This window comes from Biomphalaria glabrata, chromosome 12, assembly GCF_947242115.1.
Source record: "Biomphalaria glabrata chromosome 12, xgBioGlab47.1, whole genome shotgun sequence".
NCBI classification, from domain to species: Eukaryota; Metazoa; Mollusca; class Gastropoda; family Planorbidae; genus Biomphalaria; species Biomphalaria glabrata.
Window position 1 is genome coordinate 11,845,133 of NC_074722.1, and position 24,595 is coordinate 11,869,727.

Below are 24,595 nucleotides of genomic sequence, written 5' to 3' on the forward strand. Positions count from 1 at the left end.
TTGTCGACGGGATTGTGTTGCTACGCCTCACTATCTAGATCTCCGCAGACAATGACAGCATGACACAACTAGCTCAAGAACTTAACAATGCGGATTCCGAATTGTATAATTTTTTTTAATGCGTAACAAATCGACATGACAAATGTTGCTTCACCGAAGATAACCTTACCTCTCTACTATTGCGTCTCGTCCTGAGCTCTTCCTGGACTTTACTGTACGGACTGTATTCAGTACTGAACTGTCGCACCAAGTCATGTCTGCCTCAACGTGGCACCCAGTTGGAAACGATTACTAGAGGAAGTGATTAGGCTAAATGAATAGCAAAACAAAACTCTTGTGGAAGTGTCCAAGGGAATGCGAGAGCTTCACCGTTGCACGGTGCGGAGTTGAAAGAGAGCTTCCACGTCCCTGTCGATAATCCATGCACCGTTTCTCAAGGGACCGTTACACAAATGGCGAGTCCTGCACGGTTAGCTTGGTACAACATAGGGAAATGGCGGGGGTTCCCGGTGTACTCGGCCTTCGGCCATGCATTCTAGTCCATGCGCTCGGAGTGCCGGATATATCGGAAATAGCAATACATGGACATTGACTTGGACCTCTTCCAGACAGAACGGTTTGTTCAAGCAGGCTTAAATGCCTCCAGTTCGAAGAGACTTCGGCTCAACTCTTTTGACAATCACACTGTTTAGGTCGATGGCTGTAAACTGCTCGACTGTTCTGTCTTGAGAAAGTTCAGAAAAACCGCGTTTTAACATGTTTTCTTAAAAAAATCTATACCTTTGTAGGCAGACGCCACACGAGAACGCTATACATTTAAAAAATTCCAACAAAGATGAAACTTCTCTTACTTAAAAGTCATACATTTTTGAAACATCATTTTACTAGGTTAATATTTCAACCTCAGCTACGTGAAAATTTATTTTAGTTCATTTAAAACTATCACTGCACCAGAAAAGTATCATTGCACCAGAAAAGTATCATTGCACCAGAAAAGTATCATTGCACCAGAAATGTATCATTGCACCAGAAAAGTATCATTGCACCAGAAAAGTATCATTGCACCAGAAATGTTATCATTGCACCAGAAAAGTATCATTGCACCAGAAAAGTATCACTGCACCAGAAAAGTATCATTGCACCAGAAAAGTATCATTGCACCAGAAAAGTATCATTGCACCAGAAAAGTATCATTGCACCAGAAATGTTATCATTGCACCAGAAAAGTATCACTGCACCAGAAATGTATCACTGCACCAGAAAAGTATCACTGCACCAGAAATGTATCATTGCACCAGAAATGTTATCATTGCACCAGAAAAGTATCATTGCACCAGAAAAGTATCACTGCACCAGAAATGTATCACTGCACCAGAAATGTTATCATTGCACCAGAAAAGTATCATTGCACCAGAAAAGTATCATTGCACCAGAAAAGTATCATTGCACCAGAAATGTATCATTGCACCAGAAAAGTATCATTGCACCAGAAAAGTATCATTGCACCAGAAAAGTATCACTGCACCAGAAATGTATTACTGCACCAGAAAAGTATCATTGCACCAGAAAAGTATCATTGCACCAGAAAAGTATCATTGCACCAGAAATGTATCATTGCACCAGAAATGTTATCATTGCACCAGAAATGTATCATTGCACCAGAAATGTATCATTGCACCAGAAAAGTATCATTGCACCAGAAAAGTATCATTGCACCAGAAATGTTATCATTGCACCAGAAAAGTATCATTGCACCAGAAAAGTATCACTGCACCAGAAAAGTATCATTGCACCAGAAAAGTATCATTGCACCAGAAAAGTATCATTGCACCAGAAAAGTATCATTGCACCAGAAATGTTATCATTGCACCAGAAAAGTATCACTGCACCAGAAATGTATCACTGCACCAGAAAAGTATCACTGCACCAGAAATGTATCATTGCACCAGAAATGTTATCATTGCACCAGAAAAGTATCATTGCACCAGAAAAGTATCACTGCACCAGAAATGTATCACTGCACCAGAAATGTTATCATTGCACCAGAAAAGTATCATTGCACCAGAAAAGTATCATTGCACCAGAAAAGTATCATTGCACCAGAAAAGTATCATTGCACCAGAAAAGTATCATTGCACCAGAAATGTATCATTGCACCAGAAAAGTATCATTGCACCAGAAAAGTATCATTGCACCAGAAAAGTATCACTGTACCAGAAATGTATCACTGCACCAGAAAAGTATCATTGCACCAGAAAAGTATCATTGCACCAGAAAAGTATCATTGCACCAGAAATGTATCATTGCACCAGAAATGTTATCATTGCACCAGAAATGTATCATTGCACCAGAAATGTATCATTGCACCAGAAAAGTATCATTGCACCAGAAAAGTATCATTGCACCAGAAAAGTATCATTGCATCAGAAAAGTATCATTGCACCAGAAATGTTATCATTGCACCAGAAATGTATCATTGCACCAGAAAAGTATCATTGCACCAGAAAAGTATCATTGCACCAGAAATGTATCATTGCACCAGAAAAGTATCATTGCACCAGAAAAGTATCATTGCACCAGAAAAGTATCATTGCACCAGAAAAGTATCATTGCACCAGAAATGTATCATTGCACCAGAAAAGTATCATTGCACCAGAAATGTTATCATTGCACCAGAAAAGTATCATTGCACCAGAAAAGTATCATTGCACCAGAAAAGTATCATTGCACCAGAAAAGTATCATTGCACCAGAAAAGTATCATTGCACCAGAAAAGTATCATTGCACCAGAAATGTTATCATTGCACCAGAAAAGTATCACTGCACCAGAAATGTATCACTGCACCAGAAAAGTATCACTGCACCAGAAATGTATCATTGCACCAGAAATGTTATCATTGCACCAGAAAAGTATCATTGCACCAGAAAAGTATCACTGCACCAGAAATGTATCACTGCACCAGAAATGTTATCATTGCACCAGAAAAGTATCATTGCACCAGAAAAGTATCATTGCACCAGAAAAGTATCATTGCACCAGAAAAGTATCATTGCACCAGAAAAGTATCATTGCACCAGAAAAGTATCATTGCACCAGAAAAGTATCATTGCACCAGAAAAGTATCACTGCACCAGAAATGTATCACTGCACCAGAAAAGTATCATTGCACCAGAAAAGTATCGTTGCACCAGAAAAGTATCATTGCACCAGAAATGTATCATTGCACCAGAAATGTTATCATTGCACCAGAAATGTATCATTGCACCAGAAATGTATCATTGCACCAGAAAAGTATCATTGCACCAGAAATGTATCATTGCACCAGAAAAGTATCATTGCATCAGAAAAGTATCATTGCACCAGAAATGTTATCATTGCACCAGAAATGTATCATTGCACCAGAAAAGTATCATTGCACCAGAAAAGTATCATTGCACCAGAAATGTATCATTGCACCAGAAAAGTATCATTGCACCAGAAAAGTATCATTGCACCAGAAAAGTATCATTGCACCAGAAAAGTATCATTGCACCAGAAATGTATCATTGCACCAGAAATGTATCATTGCACCAGAAAAGTATCATTGCACCAGAAATGTATCATTGCACCAGAAAAGTATCATTGCATCAGAAAAGTATCATTGCACCAGAAATGTTATCATTGCATCAGAAATGTATCATTGCACCAGAAAAGTATCATTGCACCAGAAAAGTATCATTGCACCAGAAATGTATCATTGCACCAGAAAAGTATCATTGCACCAGAAAAGTATCATTGCACCAGAAATGTATCATTGCACCAGAAAAGTATCATTGCACCAGAAATGTATCACTGCACCAGAAAAGTATCATTGCACCAGAAAAGTATCATTGCACCAGAAAAGTATCATTGCACCAGAAAAGTATCATTGCACCAGAAAAGTATCACTGCACCAGAAATGTTATCATTGCACCAGAAAAGTATCATTGCACCAGAAAAGTATCACTGCACCAGAAATATATCACTGCACCAGAAATGTTATCATTGCACCAGAAAAGTATCATTGCACCAGAAATGTTATCATTGCACCAGAAAAGTATCATTGCACCAGAAAAGTATCATTGCACCAGAAAAGTATCATTGCACCAGAAAAGTATCATTGCACCAGAAAAGTATCATTGCACCAGAAAAGTATCATTGCACCATAACTTCGCAAATTGCAGGATCATAGTGAAAATTGTTTTTTTTTTTTTAATATCTTTTTAGTTGTTGAGATGTAAAAACATAGTAAGACTATGATAACTGAAAATTTGTTACATTATAATATTTACTCATATAAAAAGTGGCATTATTTAGGTAATTGAGACATAAAGACATCAAATCACGCTTAATAATTACACGTTCTTATACAAGAGAGAATTTATGCGTTCATGCATCTAAAAACATTATGTTTTGAAATGTTTGACCACTACGATCATACAATTACATTGTTGTTGTTTTTCTTTCACAAAATTGAAATTGAACATAAAATAATGTTCTCCTATGCTACATGAAATATTTAGTAATCGATGCATCAGTTTTATAAACATACAGACACTGTTCAAAATTTAAATTTGAAATAATTAATAATTCATACCACAGCTTTATTATCATACAGACACCATTTAAATTTGAAATATCTAGTAATCAAAAGCATCAGTTTCAAAACTGCAGGGTATGATTCGAAATTGAAATTTTCAGTGGGAGATAATCGAAATGCGTGATACTATTGTTACTAGACTATAAGAACATAAAACTAAAATGTTATTTAACCTTGGTTAGGCCAATAATAGAATATGCATCCTCTGTTTGGGACCCCTCAACTCAAGAAAACATTAAGAAACTAGAACAGACACAAAATAGAGCAGTGCGATTCATAACAAACGAATATTCACATTTGACTAGAGTAACACCTTTAGTAAAATCACTAAATTTAGAAAGCCTTCAGGACAGAAGGCTCAAAAGTAAAGTAGCAATAATACATAAAACACTGAACCATAATCTTCAAATACAAAAACAAAATTTAATAAAATACTCTGAAAGACACAAAGATAAAGGCACATTCCTCGTCCCATATGCTAGGACAAATTTGTACAAATACTCCTTCTTCCCTAGTGCTATTAGAGCATGGAATGGGTTGCCTGAGCTAGCCAGGTAAACCAGTGACTTGGCAGAATTTAAGTCATTGGTTAATATGCATGACTAAATGCATGACGCGTAGGACGTAATCATCTTCTTTTTTGAAGTAACGTCTGTATTATATAAGATAAGATAAGATAGACTATATTAACATTTTCCGGACGAGCTAGTTGCGGAGTTACCTTGTTATTATGAGAATTTACTCACAATTTATCCACTCTCCAATGAAATGATGTTACCTGCTTTCTGCTGAGGTACCATTTCCTATTCAGTTCTTCACAGAACTTATCTGATCGTAAATGTATGTATTTCTTTATATCTTTTTGGAATTCTTAATTGATGATTTATTGATGACTAATGTATTATTGTTGTAACTCCGCTCCCGCGCCGACACTGATGGGGCGCATCAGACATATTGATTCCAGAGAAAGGACTGTTTTAGATCTGGCTGAAGTGATCTGAAGGTTATGGGAGTCTGAACTCTCTGGGACTAAGTGCCGTCCTGCATGATACCAGTGAATTGAATTATGGACCTGGAGCGACACTGGGAATGTTTAAGTAGGACTTGTAGAACTTAAGACAAGGCTCCTTGTGACTTAATAGCTGAAATCCATGTCTCAGTGTGTATTTTATAAATGTACATAAACACAGCGTCTATTATTATCTATGAATCTATTTGTTTATATATTCCTACACTCTTAAGCAAGCAGTTCTTGTATGTATGTATTTATATATCTATATTTATAATTCTCTTCATGGCTCAACCATGCCTGACACCACCAAGAAGTCATGGAAAGATCACCCTTTTATTTCTGCAAGTCGGACTAGAGTTACCCCACGTAAAAAAAGGGGGGGGGGAGAGAAAACAAACAATCTTCTCTGTATTCTCCAGTCACTAAATCGCAGGGCTGGGAAACTGTGCAAAACGGATTGTGCAGCGCCAAGTTTGGGTAGCGATACGGATAATAAGTGAAAATTAATAGTTTGTAATAGAAAATAAATTCGTCTTTGCATTTTATTCATTCTTTACTACGTACAGAATTAATTTACGAGCCTTGCTTGCAACGAAGTCATACAGTAGGCCTATGTCATAAAAATTCTATTTCCTACATAGCTCAGGCTCAATATGTAGAATTACCAAATGTTTCAATCTATCTACGAGAATTGTTGACCTCAAGTTTTTCTTCATTAGTTTGAGGTGCGAGAAGCTTCTTTCATCAGATTCATTAATTACGGGTATTGTATAATGCCGTTTTTTTTTTATCGCGCGTAAGATCGCAATATGACACCCCAAAAATGACAAATTTGTTTATTTTTCAGGAGATTTTATGAGTTTTCAAAAGATTTTAATGATTTCCGGAGATTCCCAGGACTTTTTCGTAAATTTTGCAATTTCAGCAGATTTCCAGGATCTCCTGGTAAATCAGGAGGCCGCGAAAAATCTGTTATAAGTTATAAAATGGTTAAATTTAATAATTTACACCTAGGATTAGCGTGGGGCCTATGAAAGTTCGGGGCCCACTGAGGTCGCATAGGTTGCAGTGGCCTAAGGCCGGGCTGCAAAATAGCGGAGTATGCTATGCCGTAGGTCGACTAGTATTTTTATATTCCTATACTTTTAAGCAAGTAGTTCTTGTATGTATGTATGTATTTATATATTCTTATACTCTAAAGCAAGCAGTTCTTGTATGTATGTATGTATATATTTATATATTCCTATACTCTTAAGCAAGCAGTTCTTGTATGTATGTATGTATTTATATATTCTTATACTCTAAAGCAAGCAGTTCTTGTATGTATGTATGTATATATTTATATATTCCTATACTCTTAAGCAAGCAGTTCTTGTATGTATGTATCTATATATATTTATATATATCTATATCTATACATATATTTTTTTTTGGAAAACGACTGGAACGATTTTCTTTAAAAATTTTAAGGTATATGTATATAAATGAGAACAAAAAATCTCAGCTCATTGGCCACATCAGGAAAACTCCAGGTCGGCCATTATATAGGTTTAAAAATATTTCAATATCGTAAAATTAATTTTGGCTTTAAATTTCTAAAAAGGGAATTCTCGCTCTCGTCCATACACAAACGTTTTCGAAATGAGCTTGATTAAAAAAATTATTGAACCGAGCGAGGCTCGGTCACGTAGTACTGTGACCTGATTAAAGTAGCTGATTACTTTTGGTCCACTTACAATAGATCTAGAATCATTTGGTGTTTCACGAAACAAACGATTATGGCGTGAATGACGTAAAGGCTTGAAGTGTGGTTTAAACATCATCGTCTCCAAAATGACCAGGTCCGCTTCCCTGAAAAAAACTTTAAGCTAAGTATAATATATCTAGCTAAATTAATATAAAAAAATACATCGTATAATGTTTAATAAGTCATTAGTGTATAAATGACCTCAGCAATCGAAAAACATTAAGTATTAAACAAGAAAAACAAACAAAAAAATACTTTAAAAATACAACAACGCTTATACGAAGTATTATTGTGTATGATTGTTTCAATTAGTTTGGATCAGTCTAAAATTTTTTAAAGGATCTAGACCAGGGGTTCTCAACCTGTGGATCGCGACCCCTTTGGGGGTCGATTGACGATTTCCCAGGGGTCGCCAAAGACCATCTGTTCTTCTATTGATGTGATTGTGTGCTCCGGGGGAGGGGGGTCGCGGCAGAGTGGGGGGGGGTTGTAAAAAGGTGTCGCCGAGCCTAAAAGGTTGAGAACCGCTGACTAAACCACCACCAACAACAACAATAGATCTTTGCGATTTCGAAATATTGTTTACTCATTGTTTCCTGCTTTTAGCTTTGTCACTACATTATGATTACTAGCACTTGTCTGGACCAGTTTGAAAACTGGGGGGGGGGAGGGGAGGGAGAAAGAAAGGGAGATCTGGGGGAATTTTATCGTTATCGCTTAAAAAAGGGAACGACCTAAATTCGATCTGTGACCTACATATTTTGGCAACATCCAGCGCAGGCATAACCATTGTCCTCAGATGGTCGATTTAGATTTTCTTTTCGCCGTCTACGTCTGTCCTCGGCAGCGGATTTTCTTTTGGTCTCAACTGTGTCTCCCGCGACCTTTGTAAGTGACCTCCAGCTGTCTCGTTCTGAAGCCGCATGCCATTAGGTGCTCTCTTCTATGTCAGTTAAAGCAAGTTGGCGCCTAAGCTGGTCTTTAAAGCGTTGCCGTGGGGCACCTCTGTTACGTCGACCACCTTTCAGTTCAAAATAAAAAGACTGCTTTGGCATACGTTTGTCCCCCAATACATGATATGTGTCCTGCCCAGCGTCCTGTCGGACCATAAGAAGTCCCTCTATACTGTCCTTATCGGCGTTCTGAAGGACATCGCTGTCTTTAGTGCGGTCTTGTCATTGCATGTCCATGATGGAGCACAAACATGGCGAAAGTGTTCAAGTTGTCTCAGTTGCTTTCTGTAGTTAATTAATTATTTGGTAATTATTTAAATTGATTGTTTTATCAGATACAAGAAAACAGTGTGCGAAATTTCAGCTTGATCCGAGATTGAGTGTGGAAGAAATAACGTGTACAAACTTTTTACCAGACAGACAAACAGACAGAGTAAGTTGATAGAAGCTTTGCAATTAATGAGATACATTTACCGACATATTCCGTTCACATCAGCGTTGAGCTCAAGAGAGTCCATTTTTGTTCTCTCAGATAATGTAGATAAAAACAGCAGCTTCTGTTTTCCAGATGCCCTCGCCTCATTTCGGATAGCTGCAGCAGTTTCCTTTGTACAAAAAAAAATATAGTCATTTTAAAGACTTTAATAGATATTTATGAAATAGTGAAAAAAAAAACACAGCTAACAATGGAAACAACATTTAGCCACGTGATAATATTGATAAAACAACGGAAAAAAAAGTATCACGTGACAGCCTTAATGTATTACGTAATTTGTATAGAAGAGATAGAGAATCACGTGGATAAATGGTGTTTGTTTACGATTGGTGAATGAGGTCCATTACACAAGTGTTAAAACACGTTTACTTCATGGCTGGGTTTATATCTATAATATACCCGTGCCAGGCTACGGTTGAATTATTGGTATTGTCCGGAAAAACTATTAAACTCGTTAATAGAACAGCCAGCATTACAACGCTCCACAAGCCCTAAAACATTTTTTTAGCACTCAAATTCTGTAAGTCGTTTTGTAACAACTCTTTCATCCTTCCATCTTCCATTATAGAGTAAGCACAAACACCTTTTAGACCCATCAGTTGTAGCCATCACATCTCACTGCATTGTAACACATCCTCTGCCCACAATATTCTGTCCCTGTTTTATTGGCGCTTTCATCCTTCAATCGAACGGCCCGCAAGCCATAGACACAAACTCTTCTTAGGCACATCCGTTGTATCTTTCTTGTCGGCCTGCTTTATAACGCCCCCGTCCCTAGATACTTTATTTTTTACTAAGTATATATCAACTCACTCTGTCTGTCTGGTAAAAGTGTGTACACGTTATTTCTCCCACACCCATTCTCGGATCCAGTTGAAACTTCACACCATTATTCATTGGCATACACAAGGCATGAATTAATAATATAAAAAAAAAGTAACCAATCAGTCAATTAATTACTGGTAATATATTATATAGTTTGATATCATCAAGGAAAACTAATAATCAAGTATTCACATTGTGGCGAGGTTTTTAATATTTTAAAATGATTTTGGTTCGTTACTCTAGGGGAAGTAATTTTGAGTTTCCCCGCTCTAAGGGAAGTAAATTTTGAACAGGCACACTACGAGCAATAATTAGAACAAATGAACTGACTATTTGTTGGATAAAAACAAACAATTTAATTTTACAACAACAATATCAATACTAGCTTGGGTAGTGTGTTAACAATGATTCTGGTGGATTAATTTCATCATTGATTGCATATGCAGGAGTGGATAAGTGTTTCTATTTTTAGTTCTTATTTTTCTTTGCTGGTCGGTAGGCCGCTGGACTCGTCTGGTAGATGCGGGAAGGACTCGGAGCTGGACCTTCTTGTTGAGGGATGAGGCTTGAGTCGAAGAGGAGTACGACTGTAGCGAGAGGTGGGAAGGGTATTCTCAGGACCTTAGGTAGTGGGCAATAGATATTGGGCAGCGGACAGCTGGAGCCTAGACTGGGCAGTTTATGCTGGGCAGTAGGCGCTGAACACTGGGCAAGTATCTGGGCACTGGACCGTAGGCAATTGGTAGTGGGCACTGGGCTTTAGGGCCGTTTGTAGTGGGCACTACTGAGATTCCTTCTCGCTGACAGAAGGGGGGGGGGAGTTCAGACGTTGTAGGCTCAGGTTTGGTGACGCTGCTGATCCAGTCGAAGCTGACGATCTAACAGGTGTAGACAGTGCAGATCTAGTGGTGAAAAGACTGCGAGTCTAGTGTGCGTGATATTGCACCAATAACAACCAGGCTGAAAAGAAAGAAGCATTTAGAAAATTCCTCATGGCAATAGGTAGGAACTCTCTTATACCATGCAATCAATCAGATTGTGCATGTGAGGCATAGAGCTCATTCCGTTCAATGAATACATTTAACAAAAGTAGAACAGGGGAAATAACTACATTAAGCAATACGCGAGGCTATAAGCCATGATGTTACGATCATACAAGTAAACCACAGGTTTAAACTTCGAACTTCAATATTATATAAAACAAACAAAATAAGGGAGATAACCCAAGCAAAATGTTTAAAAGTGAACAAGAATATATGATAATAAAACCAGCATAAAAGAAGAGAGTTGCATACATCTCTTGTGGGCAATGTTATATAAATCATTTATGATTAACGGGGTAAATATGTAAATATAAAGGGGGAGGGAATGATATGATCATAGATCAAATCTTATTCACAACATAGTGAGGTTGAATAGAAGTAAAATTATAAAGACTGTAAATGCCATAGACAGATATGGTATGTCACATGCCGTCACTACAATAAGCTGACATGTTATACAGCAAAATATTTACATGGATCTAGTAAGAGAGGATATGATTCGGAGTCTTGTCAAAGATCCGATCACTCCAGTAGATCTAGATTAAATCATCTCAACGCTAGTTTGAGGAAAATAATAAAATAATTAAACTAGGCGTGAACATAGCCCATCGATAATAAACAATGTGTTGAAGATAAAATAAAAAGGTTACATACTTACATAGTATTAATGAATGCACAAAATAATACACACATAAAGATTTATATAAACAAAAGCAACCTACCACGGTTGTTTAAACTATAGGCGGCTTTACGATAGAAAGTTCCAGCCTTGCCTATTAAATACAGAAATCTGTCTGGCGGGTGCGAGCGTCTGTTAGAGTTCGAGTCCACTCTTATATAGATTGGGACTTGAACTCATTAGCATAACCAGTAGTGCCGGGCCAATGAATTCGGGGTATTTTGAATTTTATTTTAAAATAACATTCATGCTTAACCCATTGGGATTAAAGCTTCTAAATTTCTAAGTTACTCGCGTCCAGTAGAATTGAACTTTAAATTTCTATTAAGCTAACCCAAGGGCCCTATCTAACTTGTGATCAGGTCAGGAGTTACTAAGATGGCAATTTGGAAAGTTATCTTTTCCCCAGTAACTGCTAGGACGGGAAGATGTCACTACCTGACTTATTTTTTTATGGGCGGATGTGCCCATGCCTGAGGAGAATGGGACAGAGCAGATATTAATCATCTGGTTGCTCAGCTCGCTGGATGCGGGGAGGGGGGTGGTTAGTTGGACGAAGGTCACATTGGATGAGTTTTATCGCCTTAATACCCCTGGTCAAGTTGGTCAGGGGATGGGTAATAAAAAAGAAAAAAAAAAGAATTCTAACAGCAAACTTCTCTCCCGAACGTTTTTAAAGCACAAATGAAACTTTTATATGCAAGTGTTTACGTATCGTCACACACACATATATGGCTAAATTTGTTGGGTTTAGTTCCCTCATATAATTGTTAACTTTTTGTTAGCTTAAACTGTTAATTGATTCGTGTTTTGCAAGATGCATACATAATTATTTAAAGTTTCAACTTGATCCGAGAATGGGTGTGGGAGAAATAATGTGTACATTTATTTAAGGGGACGAAACCTACATATTTAGCTGTATATGTGAATACTGAAGGATTTATTTCCCTTGTTGGTATGCAATAAATAATTACTAGTAATTTTTTGTCTAATTTGTTTTTTTCCCTTGATTCGAGTATTGTCCCTTAACGTCTACCCTTTGTGGCCAAGTAGCTAGTATTTCTTTTCTCAACTATATACATAAACTGTCCAGGAAAATTGTTAGAGCCGTGTTTGAAATGACGGATTTGCAAGCTGATAAGAGGAATTGTAAAAAGAAATATAAGGTACATTAGAATAGAGAAATTTAATAAAAATAGAGATTTAAAAAGAAAGAGACAAGTATAGTAGAAAATAGAAATGTAACAGAAATAGAGATTTTAAAAGAAATAGACAAGTATAGTAGAAAATGGAAATGTAACAGAAATAGAGATTAAAAAAAAAAGATTTTAAAAGAAATAGACAAGTATAGTAGAAAATGGAAATGCAATAGAAATAGAGATTTACAAATAAATAGAGAAGTATAGCAGAATAGAGAAAAACAACAAAAACAAAAGTGTTAAAGAGAAGTGAGACAAAATAGAGAAGTATAACAGAAATAGTGATGTATACGAGAAATAAAGAAGTAAAACAGAAATAGAGATGATAAAAAAAAAGATCTGACCTTAAGAAGAAGAACATAAGCGTTTTTGTCAGACTTCATCATTTCAGAAAACTCGTTTCTTAATAGAATACCACCATAATCATTGTCGCGCAAATACATTACGACATTCAGAGCGAAATGTCGTCGTCCATCGTGCGACTTCATCATATGATGAAATGTGGGGTCAAGTGTGTACCCGCGACGGCTGCTGACTAGCAACACAATTATTAAGTCGGAATTTGCTTTCTTGAGAGCTTTTAATGTAGTGAGGCTGTAACGAAGAAAAAAAAACACACACATACAATATAAATATATATTATAATTTATAATACATTTAAATACTAACACATATGTAGGCCTATGTAACATTTCGCGTCAAAACGGTCGCAGCGTCAAAACGGCTGTGCACAAATGACTCTTGTATCTTAAGTGATAATGTTACCAACTGCTAACGATATGATGGAGCTACAAGCAAAATATAAAAATGCTTAAACAAAAAAAGGCTTATCTAAGGGAAAGAACTTCACAGTTGCAACTATATCTCTCAATAATGTGGAGGTTATTTCCATTTTTTTAATATCAAAATAAATTATCAATAATAAATTGACTGGTTTGTTAATTTTTTAAAAATCTATTCATCTTTTATGTACAATAAATAAATGTTAAAACTTGACCCAAGAATAGGTGTGGGCGAAACAACGCGTACAATTATTTATAATAATATAAATAACATATTTCTATATATCTCTGAATACTGAACAATTAATTTGCCTCTTTGGTATCAAAGAAAATAATATTACTTAATTACCAGTCATTAATTGACCAATTGTTTTTTTTTCCATTGATTCCTGTACTGTCCTCAACAATGAAATGAATGAATAATTGTGGAACGTTTTAACTCCATCCGTCTGGGAGAAATACCGAGTTTATACTTTTTATCAGACAGACAGACAGACAGTTTAAATAATAATAACAAGAAAAACATTTAAAAAAAACAACAACATTTTTTTCAAACAAAAAAAGCTTATACAAAGTATAAATGTATCCATTAGTTTGGATCAAGTCATGCTATTTAATCAATCTAGCTAGACCAACAACAATAAATCTGTGCGATTATTGCGAATTCATGCTTTTAGCGTTCTCGATGTAATTTGATTCTGTCACCTCTCTAAATCGGGAAGGGAGGGGGGTGGGAGGGAGAGTGATAGAGGGGGGTATCTGGGTGACTAGTACTGTTTAGCTTTTTAAATCCATTTTTAAAAAAATGTTGTATGACTTGAATTCTAAGCTCCAGGGCTCAAGCCTCCTTAATCCAATTCACTAAGCACTGTGCTTAATAAAATAGAACGTTTCACAGCTACCTATTGTTAGTTTCAAACTTTTAAGCGACGACCTAATTCTCTACATCAAGTCTAAAGGGGACTTATTCAGCTTATTCACATCTATCAGGTTCTTGTTCTATACCAAACAAAATCATACATTTTCAATAGTTAATCAACAAATTGTTTTTTGTTTTAATACATGACGAAACAAGAAACAAATGTGCAAAATTTCATCTTGATCTGAGATTGAGTGTGGGAAAAATAACGTGTTCAACCTATTTACTAGACAGACAGACAGACAGACAAACCTTTTAAAAATACATTGCAGTTCTTTAACTTAAAAATGAATTTTTGAAAGAAGCTATGCAATGAAACTAAAAACAATATGTTTAAACCTTTTCGGGAGCATTCATGTTTAGCATAACATTATAATTTAAAATACATTACTATATGCTGACCGGTCCGTCAAATAGAAATCTTGGATTTGCGGAATCAGTAATGTAAGCACTGCCGATTATTATATGTGAGCAAAGTGATGGTAGAATATCAGGTAGATCAAATCTGTTGTACTTAGCAGCACCTGGCTCAAAGGTACATATGCGGCTACATCCACCTTTAATTAATTATTTTAAAAAAATAATTTATTTAGATAAAATTTAACATCATAATATAGTGTTATAAGTGAATACTATGTAGTGGCTACTAGGGTAGGGTAGCGATCAGCTAACACAAGTTACACACAAGTGACACAGGCCAGCGTGCTGCTAGTGGTCAACTGTGTCAAGGGACAGACCTACGAGACAGTGTGCTTGGATGAACTCTCCAATTATAAATAGTCCGTGATATGGTCATGGAACGGTGTAGAAACTAGAAAAAAAAACACCAACTAACTACTTATTAACTAAGATTACAATTTAATTCAGATATACAATATACTTTTCCTCTACTAGGTATTCTTCCATGCCCCTAAAAATCATTGGCCTGGGAGAAATGTGTCCCTTCGCACCATGTTCGACACGCCACTGAACTTGCAGTACTGTGACGAGATGTTTAATTAGTTGATATTTGGGCTTGTTTGTTTAAGTCTAGGGGAAATTTTATTAGTTTATCCCGCTCACATATAAGATTTTGTACAGGCACACCGCAACTAACAGTAAGAACAGACCACTATTATACGTTTATAAATAAAATAATTTAATAAATGAAAGTTTACAAAAGAAAATGATCAAATACAATTATAATTAAGAAATGAAATGAAGGTGCTAATATCTAACATAACTGCTCATCATGGATTGCTAATTGGTGAGTGATTGGAGGAGAAGAATGTTCCTGCTACTTATTTTCTTAGCTGCTAGCCCGTGGGTCGTCTTCTGGCGGCCGTAGGACTGGCACTCAGAAGGATGAGTCATCCGGCTCTGTCTTAGGACGTCGGCTCGGGATATTCTCTATGCTGTAGACAAACTGGCTCTAGCGTGAGGCCGCTGCCTGTTTAGCAGTAGGGAGGATTGGTGCTGCAGACTAAGTCGTAGTGGGACGATCTCTCAGTTGTGATCTCTAACTCGTAGAGAGCCGTGCTAACTCAACACCAGTTTATCTTCTGCTGCGAAGGTTGCTCTAATCAGTCGGCATTAGGCAATAGCTATTGGGCAGTGGACAGTTTGGGCCGGGTATTGGGCAGATGATACTGGGCAGTATAGGGCACTGTGGACACTGGGCAATATGTTAAGGCCAAGGACAGTAGGCAATGCCTTCTTGCTAACAGGTATATAATTGGGGGGGGGGGTATCTGGTGTGGTCTGCTCCGGTTACAGCTTTGGGTGGAGATCTGGCAGTTATAGCAGTCGGGTATAGCAATCGTGTGTAGCAACCAGGGGTAGCAATCGGGGGTAGCAACCAGGCCGTTTGTCCCTAATGAAACCTCACAACTAAACTTCCTAACAGAGGAGACTGTATGAATCCTAGCGGGCCTAACTTAGAATGTTTGGGTCTCTCTCTATATATAGTTGGGGCATTTTGTTTAACGGGTGGGGAAGAAATCTAGCTGATTTTCTCACATGTATCGATGTACCGGAGATGTCAGGCGTCAGGTCAGATTTATGGTCAATATTCGTTGCCTACCGTGAGAGTAAAGTCTTAAGCGAATATGTATCTGTCCAGCCCGAGTGCAATGCTATTCTTAGAGCGATGCGTATCCTGCGGGGGGGGGGGGGAGAATAGGTGTGAAAAGTTATTAGGCCGCTGCCTGCAACGACTATTGTGTTCTGGTCACCTGCACAGCGGTCAAAATTAAAAGTTAGCCCTAGAGAGGCTAGTTAATGTTTTACGTTGAGATTCGTCCCCTGAGAAACAGAGCGAGGGGAGATAAATCCTAAAAGAAATTAGTTATGGGTAGACAAGAAAATAATTGTTTAAATTAAAAATTACATTTTCTCACGGTTTGCTGGGAAAAACTCAAATGAACTTTTGCATGCAAGTTTCGTATCGTCACAAGTACATTGCTTATTGTTGTTGAATTACAATTTGGTACCATGGATAGGGGACAACCCATCATTGATCTAATGGTATTCCCCAAGAAGCACCAATGGATGTTCCTAGGACAATGATACAAATTTGAAGTAGAAAAGTGAACATTGCTTTTAATGTTTAGTGTCACAGGGAGGTAAGGAAGTGTTTCCAAAACTATGTTCCGCGGAACCACGAGGCCTGAATAGATGTTCAACGAACTGCTGGAATAATTAACAAGTAGGCCACCACGTGAATTAATCTCATTAAAAAATAAGTAAAGTATTACGCTAAATACTCAGAATGTGCGAAGTGTACCGCTAAACACTCAGAATGTGCGAAGTGTTCCGCTAAACATTCAGAATGTGCGAAGTGTTCCGCTAAACACTCAGAATGTGCGAAGTGTTCCGCTAAACACTCAGAATGTGCGAAGTGTTCCGCTAAACACTCAGAATGTGCGAAGTGTTCCGCTAAGGAAAAAATTTGGGTAACACCGAGGTAAGGAAATATAAGCAAAGCTTTTCTTCATTTCACATGTGGCAAAACCTTAACTAGTTATTGCATTGCGCAAGCTAAAATTTTATTCTAGGACAGAACTAAAATATTTCTCTTCAGATACACATACTATTTTAAACGATTGTATAATTCTAAACATTTTCTCGTGTAAAAAATATATATAAAAGTAATTCTCAATAGTTACCTTCCACCAACTCTATTGAAGACAAAAGTGCTACAATTAGAACCGCAAACATCCTCTAAAAGAAGTTAATAAAATATTTATAGTATTATACACCGACTCTACCAAATAAAATCAGCAGATAATACTACACGCATTATGTAATAAATTAGCAGCAAACGTTTACATTAGCTGCAATTATCCTGGAATGAATGAAATTAGGAAAACACACAATAATTAAAAAAAACAAGAACAATAAAAAATAAAGAACAATGTCAAAAGGTTGAAAATAAATTTTAAAATAAGAATATAATTCATAATAACACCATACGCTGATACGCATTGTATATTAAATTAGCAGACGACATGGTAGGGCCTATTTAGCAGCCATTATCCTGTCTTTAAAAAAACACACAAAAACAAAAACAAAAATCCACGTATGTCGATTGTGATATCAACACACTCTGTCTGTTTGTCTGTCTGGTAAAATTGTGTACACGTTATTTTTTCCCACACTCATTCTCGGATCAAGTTGAAACTTCGCAAAATTATTCATTGGCATAGAATCAATAAAAAAGAAGTAACAAATTAGTGAATTTATTACTGGTAATTAATTATAATGTTTGATACCAACAAGGGAAGCTAATCCTTCAGTATTCAGCTAAATCTGTTGGGTTTAGTCCCCTTAAAAAAAGATTGTTACCGCTATTTCTCCGATCAAGTTTAGACTTTAAACAATTATTTATTGATCCTAACAAAACATGAATTATAAAAAAAACAATTAGTCAATTAATTCTTGTTAATTAATTATTTTGTATGATATCGAATAAGGCAAATAGCTTGTACATTATTGATAGATATAGTTTTAAGGGCGGAGTTCTTCCCCTTTAGATTAGCTTTGTTGTTGTTTTTTAAATGGATTTTTTATATTTTGCTTGTTTGTAAAAAAATACTTTCTAAGTCAGAATAGAATGCCAAATGTTATAGTTGATTTTGGTGGGAATAATAACAAAATATAAAAACTGTTCAGTATCGTGGGTAAGATCTCTCGCGTCGTGCTATTGTGTGTGCTTGCAGATCCTGACTACCCAGAATCCCAAAGTGGATTTAATTTTTCAGACATCTACAGTTAGCATGAATTTCTCCCGAGCGATAGCAAAAAACAAGCAAAATGCAAAAAAAAAAAGTACTTTAAAAAACAACAAAGCTTATATTAAGTGTAATAGTATCAATTAGTTTGGATCAGTCATGTAATTAAATTTGTAATAGATCTTGACCACAACAATAAATCTGTGAAATATTTTTACCAATTGTTTTTGTTTAGCGCAATTTCATGCTTGAAGCTTTCTCAATACGCTATGACACTATCACCTGTCTGGACCAGTTGGAAAGTGTTGGTTGTTTTTTTTTTTGGGGGGGGGGGAGAGAAAGAAGGGAGTATCAGGGTGAATTGAGCGACCTAAATTTAAACTCGAAGGCTAAGGCCTTCTCAGGCCAATACGGTAACCACTTTTCCAGGGAGCTGCTTGTGAACTAATTGTTTATAGTTATTAACAAAGATTTCTTTCTACAAGAAACAATAAAGGGAAGTTATTCAACTAATACCAACTATCAGTCAAGTAAAACGTCTTTCCCTTGTTCGAGATTTCAAACAAAATTAATTGATTCTTGTGTTGGCATGTAAAAGAAATAATTGTGCAAAATTTGATCCGACATTGGGTGTAGGAGAAATAGCGTGTACAAACTTTTTACCAGACAGACAGACAGAGTTGATAGAAGCTTTGTAAAAAAAAAAAAAAAAGCAGTAACAAAGCATCATATTTGCCTTAATTTTTTGAAATTCTCAGCAGAGATCGCCTTTTTAAAATACTGCACAAAATAGACTGCCCTGAAAACAATTGAACATTATCAAGCCTTTCCATGACAAAATAACTGGCACATGACTACAGTCTGACGATCTCTGCTGAGATCGAGCAAAGCAAGTATGTCATAGCTCCTACGCCCTTTGGTAGATTATGTTGATGCTTATTCTTCGTGCTTTTGGCTAATCAGTGGATTCGCTGGTAAACTTTTCAACATCGCAAGATTAAAACAGACCGAATCTAAAAATACTTTAAAATAAACCTCGCCAATTTTGAGTGAAATTGCATCATTTTTTTAAATCAATCATTGAATTTGTTTTCAATGACTCAAAATTTAACCATAGACTTACAATACCTTATAGGCTTGTTGTCCAAAACGATAAACCGTTTAATTCGCGGGTAAACTTCTTAACATCGAAAGGTTAAAACAAACAGAATCTAAAAATACTTTTAAATAAACCTCGCAAACTTTTAGTGAAATTGCATCAATTATTTTGAATCAATCACATATAGGTTTGTTGTCCAAATGGATAAACCATTTGATTAATGTTGACCTTACCTTATTGAGTGCGATCAGCGAGCACTTTTAGAATTTGTTAAGTCAAAGTTTGTGTTATGTCATTTTTGTTAATAATTTTGGTTGGCCTTTACTTTACTTTGTGGACCAGTGTGGGGGAGGGGTATTTTATAGTTTCTGTCTTTCTTCAAAAGCAATTGAAAAACAAGATGCTCAAGTCTACGATCGAGATAGAGCCTCCATGATGGAAGCCGACGTGTTTTACCGCTGGCTAGTTCCTCTACAACAGGGGTTCTCAACCTGTGAGTCGCGACCCACTTGGGGGTCGATTAACGATTTGCCAGGGGTCGCCTAAGACCATCGAAAATATGGATTGTTTTTGTCTATTCTTCTTTTGCTGTTTGTGTGGGGAGGGGTGGTCGCGGCCGAGTGGGGGATTCTAAAAAGGGGTCGACGAGCTTAAAAGGTTGAGAACCGCTGCTCTACAAACAAAGTGAATGTAACCAAAGTAATTAAATCATGTTTATTTTTTCCTAAATTTTATTTCTGGTGTCCGAGCAAAATAACAATGCAATCTATTATAGGAAGGTAACTCTTAAATTGTCAGTGCAGCGCTTCGTTTAAATCTAACGTGTTAGATTTTTTATTTAATAATAACAATAATAATAACAATAACTACATGTAAGTGTGGCGATGTAAGCCTACTCTGTGAACGTGTTATATATGATGAATTATATTTGCCGTTATTTTGGTTCAAGTGTTATTTATTTCTTTAATATTATAATGCATATTGACTGATTGAAATACTTGAAATGATTGTATGAGTAAACAGTATATGTATAGTATATAGGATTTAGAATTATTGCCGCTATTTAAACACATCTCGTAAGAGAGATTATATCAAATCTTATTTTAACATAGTAATACACGAATCACCTATTTGTAGACAATATGTCTTCCGATTCTTTGAGGGGGACAGTGCCCGCCGACCTCCTCGTGGTGTCCCCTGGTAACTGGAGTAAGTCCACCCTTTGCTCTCAGGGTGGTCTGAAAAAGGCTAACGTTGCGGGAGCCCCAACTTTCCTAGCAGGCTCTCATGCTCTCCTGGTGCAGAGTTCTGCTGGTGAGGTCTGGGTAATGCTAAGATCTGATCGACATAACCCCTGCACGCTCGTATTGTGTAGGGATTTGTGTCTGTCGGGGTTCTAGCTAACGCCGCCCTGGAGACTAGTGGAGGGTCAAGCCATCAAAATTTGTGGGCCCTAAACTGGTGGCTTTAAAAAAAGGTCTCCTGCCTCACTCCACTTTCGTGGATTAAACCCTGCCCATACGAGCGAGTGGTTGAGTTAACTGATCTTTCTATCGATTCATAGTTCAATGTTCATGTCTGGACTGTTCTTCACTGCTCGCTCTAAGGGGCAACCCAAATCTCCTCCCCCTGGAGGAACCCATACAACAATGTCGAGTAAATTTACAAAGAAAAGCGGGTCTGAGCAGACCCTAACAGGCTCCGCTGGCCAGGTAAAGGGCATTAGGCCTGGCATCGAAAAATGTGCTACTAATCGCCTCGCAACGTTGGTACATAGGGAGAACGGGCCACGTTGTGAAAAAAGAGTTACCGTTCTTCCCAACACACAAACCCTGATAACATCCTTTTTCCCCCAAACAAACACTACAATTAAAAAACCAAAAGTCTCAGAAAAAATTAACCCAACACCAACACCTCATACTAGGTAAGTAAGTATCCCCCACACTAATTTAGCTGGAAAGATAAAGCAACATGATCCCCAAATTTCCAAATCTGATGCTAAAACTTTCAAAGTCCTTCAATGTAACGTCCGAGGACTTATTCCAAAGACACTTGAAATAACTAACCTGCTCCACAAAGAGTGTGTGGATGTTGCCTTACTACAAGAATGCCTGATTGGTGAAAAAAGAAGTGTCTCAATACCCGGGTACTCTGTTTTCCGCTGCTCCAGTGGGGATTGCCGAGGCCTGGTTACATTGGTGGCTAATGCTCTGGTCGCCAAGAAAGTGTCCACAGACTTGAGTCAGGGGAGGACAGACACTTTGGTATTAGAAATTTGGAAAAATAATAGACGCTTCAAGTGCATCAATGTTTATAATCCACCAAAACAAGAACTGGCTTTAGATGTCAGAGAAACAATAACTGTAGACACTATCATAGCTGGAGATCTAAATGCCCATTCACCTTCCTGGGGCTATGATGACACAGATCAGTCTGGTAAAAAAGTTCATGACCTGTGCAATTCTACTAACCTTTTTCTTTTGCAAAATAAACACTCTCCTCCTACTCTTCTGCATGCTAGCAATGGTTCACTATCACGACCAGATCTTTCTTTAGTCTCTGCTAATTTGGAATCTGTCATAACTTATCAAGTACTAGGCGATATTGGTAGTGACCACCTTCCAATATTACTGACTGCCACTCTTTCTAAAATGAACACCAAGACCACTAAAGAACCACGAAAGTGGTGCTATAGTAAGGCTAATTGGAAAGGATACGAGACAGCTGTCGACAATGCCCTTGAAAAAATCAATGTAGAGTCTAGCTCTGTCGACCTTGTGTACCGTCAAATAACAACAGCTATCCTGGGCATGGCTAAAAAGTTTATTCCTCGAACTTACTCTTGTAAAAAATTCAAAAACTTTTGGACGGCTGAAATCAACAAACTTGTTATGGCTCGGAGAAGGGCATACAAAAAGGTCCAAAAGAACCCAAACAATCCAACACTCAGGCAGAAATACAACAGACTCAGCCTACTAGTCAAAACGTCTGTTAACAGGGAAAAACGAGAACGTTGGACCAACACCTGTGCAAGGTTAAACCTAAGGGATAGCTCTAAGGCTTGGAGTCTTCTGAGAAATCTCGAAAATGCTGGGCGTACGAAAACAGCAACCCCATTATCTTCACCGAGTGGGGTAACCATTTCATCGAAAAAGAAAATTGCCACCTTGTTGAACAAATATTTTGCCAAGATCAACAAGGCTGCCAAGAAGTCCCCAATGTCCAAAGCCATTGATAAAGCTCGCAAAGCTGATGAAAAAAAAGACCGAAAGGAACCACAGACCGAAAGTGCTGAGGGAACGATGAGCTCCCCATTCTCGATAGGCGAGCTTAATGCTGCCATAAGGAAATGCCAGCTTAAAAAGGCTCCCGGGCCGGATTACCCCCGAAATGCTTAAACATGTAGGGGGGAAAGGAAGGGCCGTGCTCTTGGCATTCGTAAATAGTGTTAAGACCTCTGCGCGGTGTTGAATCTTGACAACCTGTCTAGTGTAGATCTGACTGTAGGTAACGCTGAACTCAACACTTCAGTAACACCGGCGAAAGGCCGAAACAATCAAATATGTAGTCGACGCTGATATGTTGTTCTACAAATATGTTTAATACTCAAAAAGGGAATCGTCCGATGTCAATAATGTCGTACTCAAGTCTACTACTCTACAATAAGCGTCCTCCTTCTAGCATCGTTTAGAGCGTTCTTATTTTTAAAAGATCTGTCACGTCACTTGTCGCTAATTAAAACTTTACCCTATTCCCGAAACAAATAACTAATTCCTAACTACTTCCTAATCATGTCATAACAATAGAACCTGGGCAGATGGTCATCTGCCCAGGGCCTGGAAACGTGCCACCATTATTCCTATACCAAAAAAGGGAAAAGATGCTTCCACTGCTGAGGGCTACAGGCCCATCTCACTCACATCTTGTGTGGGAAAGATGGCTGAAAAAATGGTAAATGAGCGTCTGGTTTGGTACCTTGAGAGTGCCCGTCTTATAGCTCCAGAACAGGCTGGTTTCAGGGCTGGAATGTCCGCTATAGACCAAGTCAACATCTTTGTGCAGAGCGTAGCAGATGGATTCCAAAGGACCGAAAGCACATACGCAGTCTTCATTGACTTAAAACAGGCATATGATAAAGTATGGCGGCCTGGTTTGCTTCATAAGATAAGAGCCGTGGGGGTGCGGGGACGGATATATTACTGGATTAGAGACTTCCTACAAGAGCGTACAATAAGAACAAGGATGTACGGAGAAGTCTCAGGGGAAATGACCCTCGAGCACGGCCTCCCCCAGGGCTCCGTCCTGTCATGCGCCCTTTTCACGACCTTCATAAATGACCTACCGGCTCAGCTAAAATGCCAAAAGCTGCTATATGCTGATGATATTGTCCTTTGGAAATCCGGAAGGAGCGCAACCTCTATACAAAAAGTGCTACAAGAAGACCTCCATACGCTCTGCTCATACACACAAAAATGGAGGCTAGAAATAAACACCTCCAAGACGGTCTATTCTCTGTTCACGCTCGGGACTGGCATTCTCGGGCAACCTTTCCAGCTCTCCCTCAACGGAGTGGCTCTCAGAATGGAAAAGCTACCCAAGTACCTTGGTGTAACTTTAGATCGCAAACTAAAAATGTGTGAGCACATCCAGGATGTTGTAAGAAAGGCCTCAGGGAAACTTTGCATTGTGCGGAAGCTGGCATCCACGAAGTGGGGAGCCCGAGCAGACATGCTCCGATCCCTGTATTTAGGAGCAGTCCGATCACAGATAGACTACAGCCTACCTGTGCAAATTTATGGCTCTAGGACTGCTCTTGAACAACTTGATAAAATACAGTCCCAAGCACTAAGATTTGTCTGTGGAACCTTTAGGACAAGTCCAGTGAATGCGGCTGAAATAATGGCTAATATAGCTCCACTAACCCTTAGGAGGGAAAGGTCAGTACTGACCTGCTATGAGCGGTATAAAAGGCTGGATGAATACCTCCCAGCTAGAAAACTAGTGGATGGTT

At 37.8% G+C, this 24,595-nt stretch overlaps 1 protein-coding gene across 1 annotated transcript in view; it reads right to left on the reverse strand.

The window, feature by feature from the left end:
- The window catches only part of LOC106062678 (acidic mammalian chitinase-like), a 38,838-nt gene that overhangs the window by 11,521 nt on the left and 2,722 nt on the right, over positions 1 to 24,595 (reverse strand). The window contains exons 2-6 of the mRNA XM_056006858.1: positions 17,421 to 17,475; positions 14,666 to 14,831; positions 12,918 to 13,167; positions 8,806 to 8,936; positions 7,368 to 7,482 (exon numbers count right to left, since the gene is read on the reverse strand). Of these exons, the coding sequence (XP_055862833.1) occupies positions 7,368 to 7,482; positions 8,806 to 8,936; positions 12,918 to 13,167; positions 14,666 to 14,831; positions 17,421 to 17,472 (714 nt within the window). The 5' untranslated portion in view covers positions 17,473 to 17,475. The remainder of the gene's footprint in view (positions 1 to 7,367; positions 7,483 to 8,805; positions 8,937 to 12,917; positions 13,168 to 14,665; positions 14,832 to 17,420; positions 17,476 to 24,595) is intronic.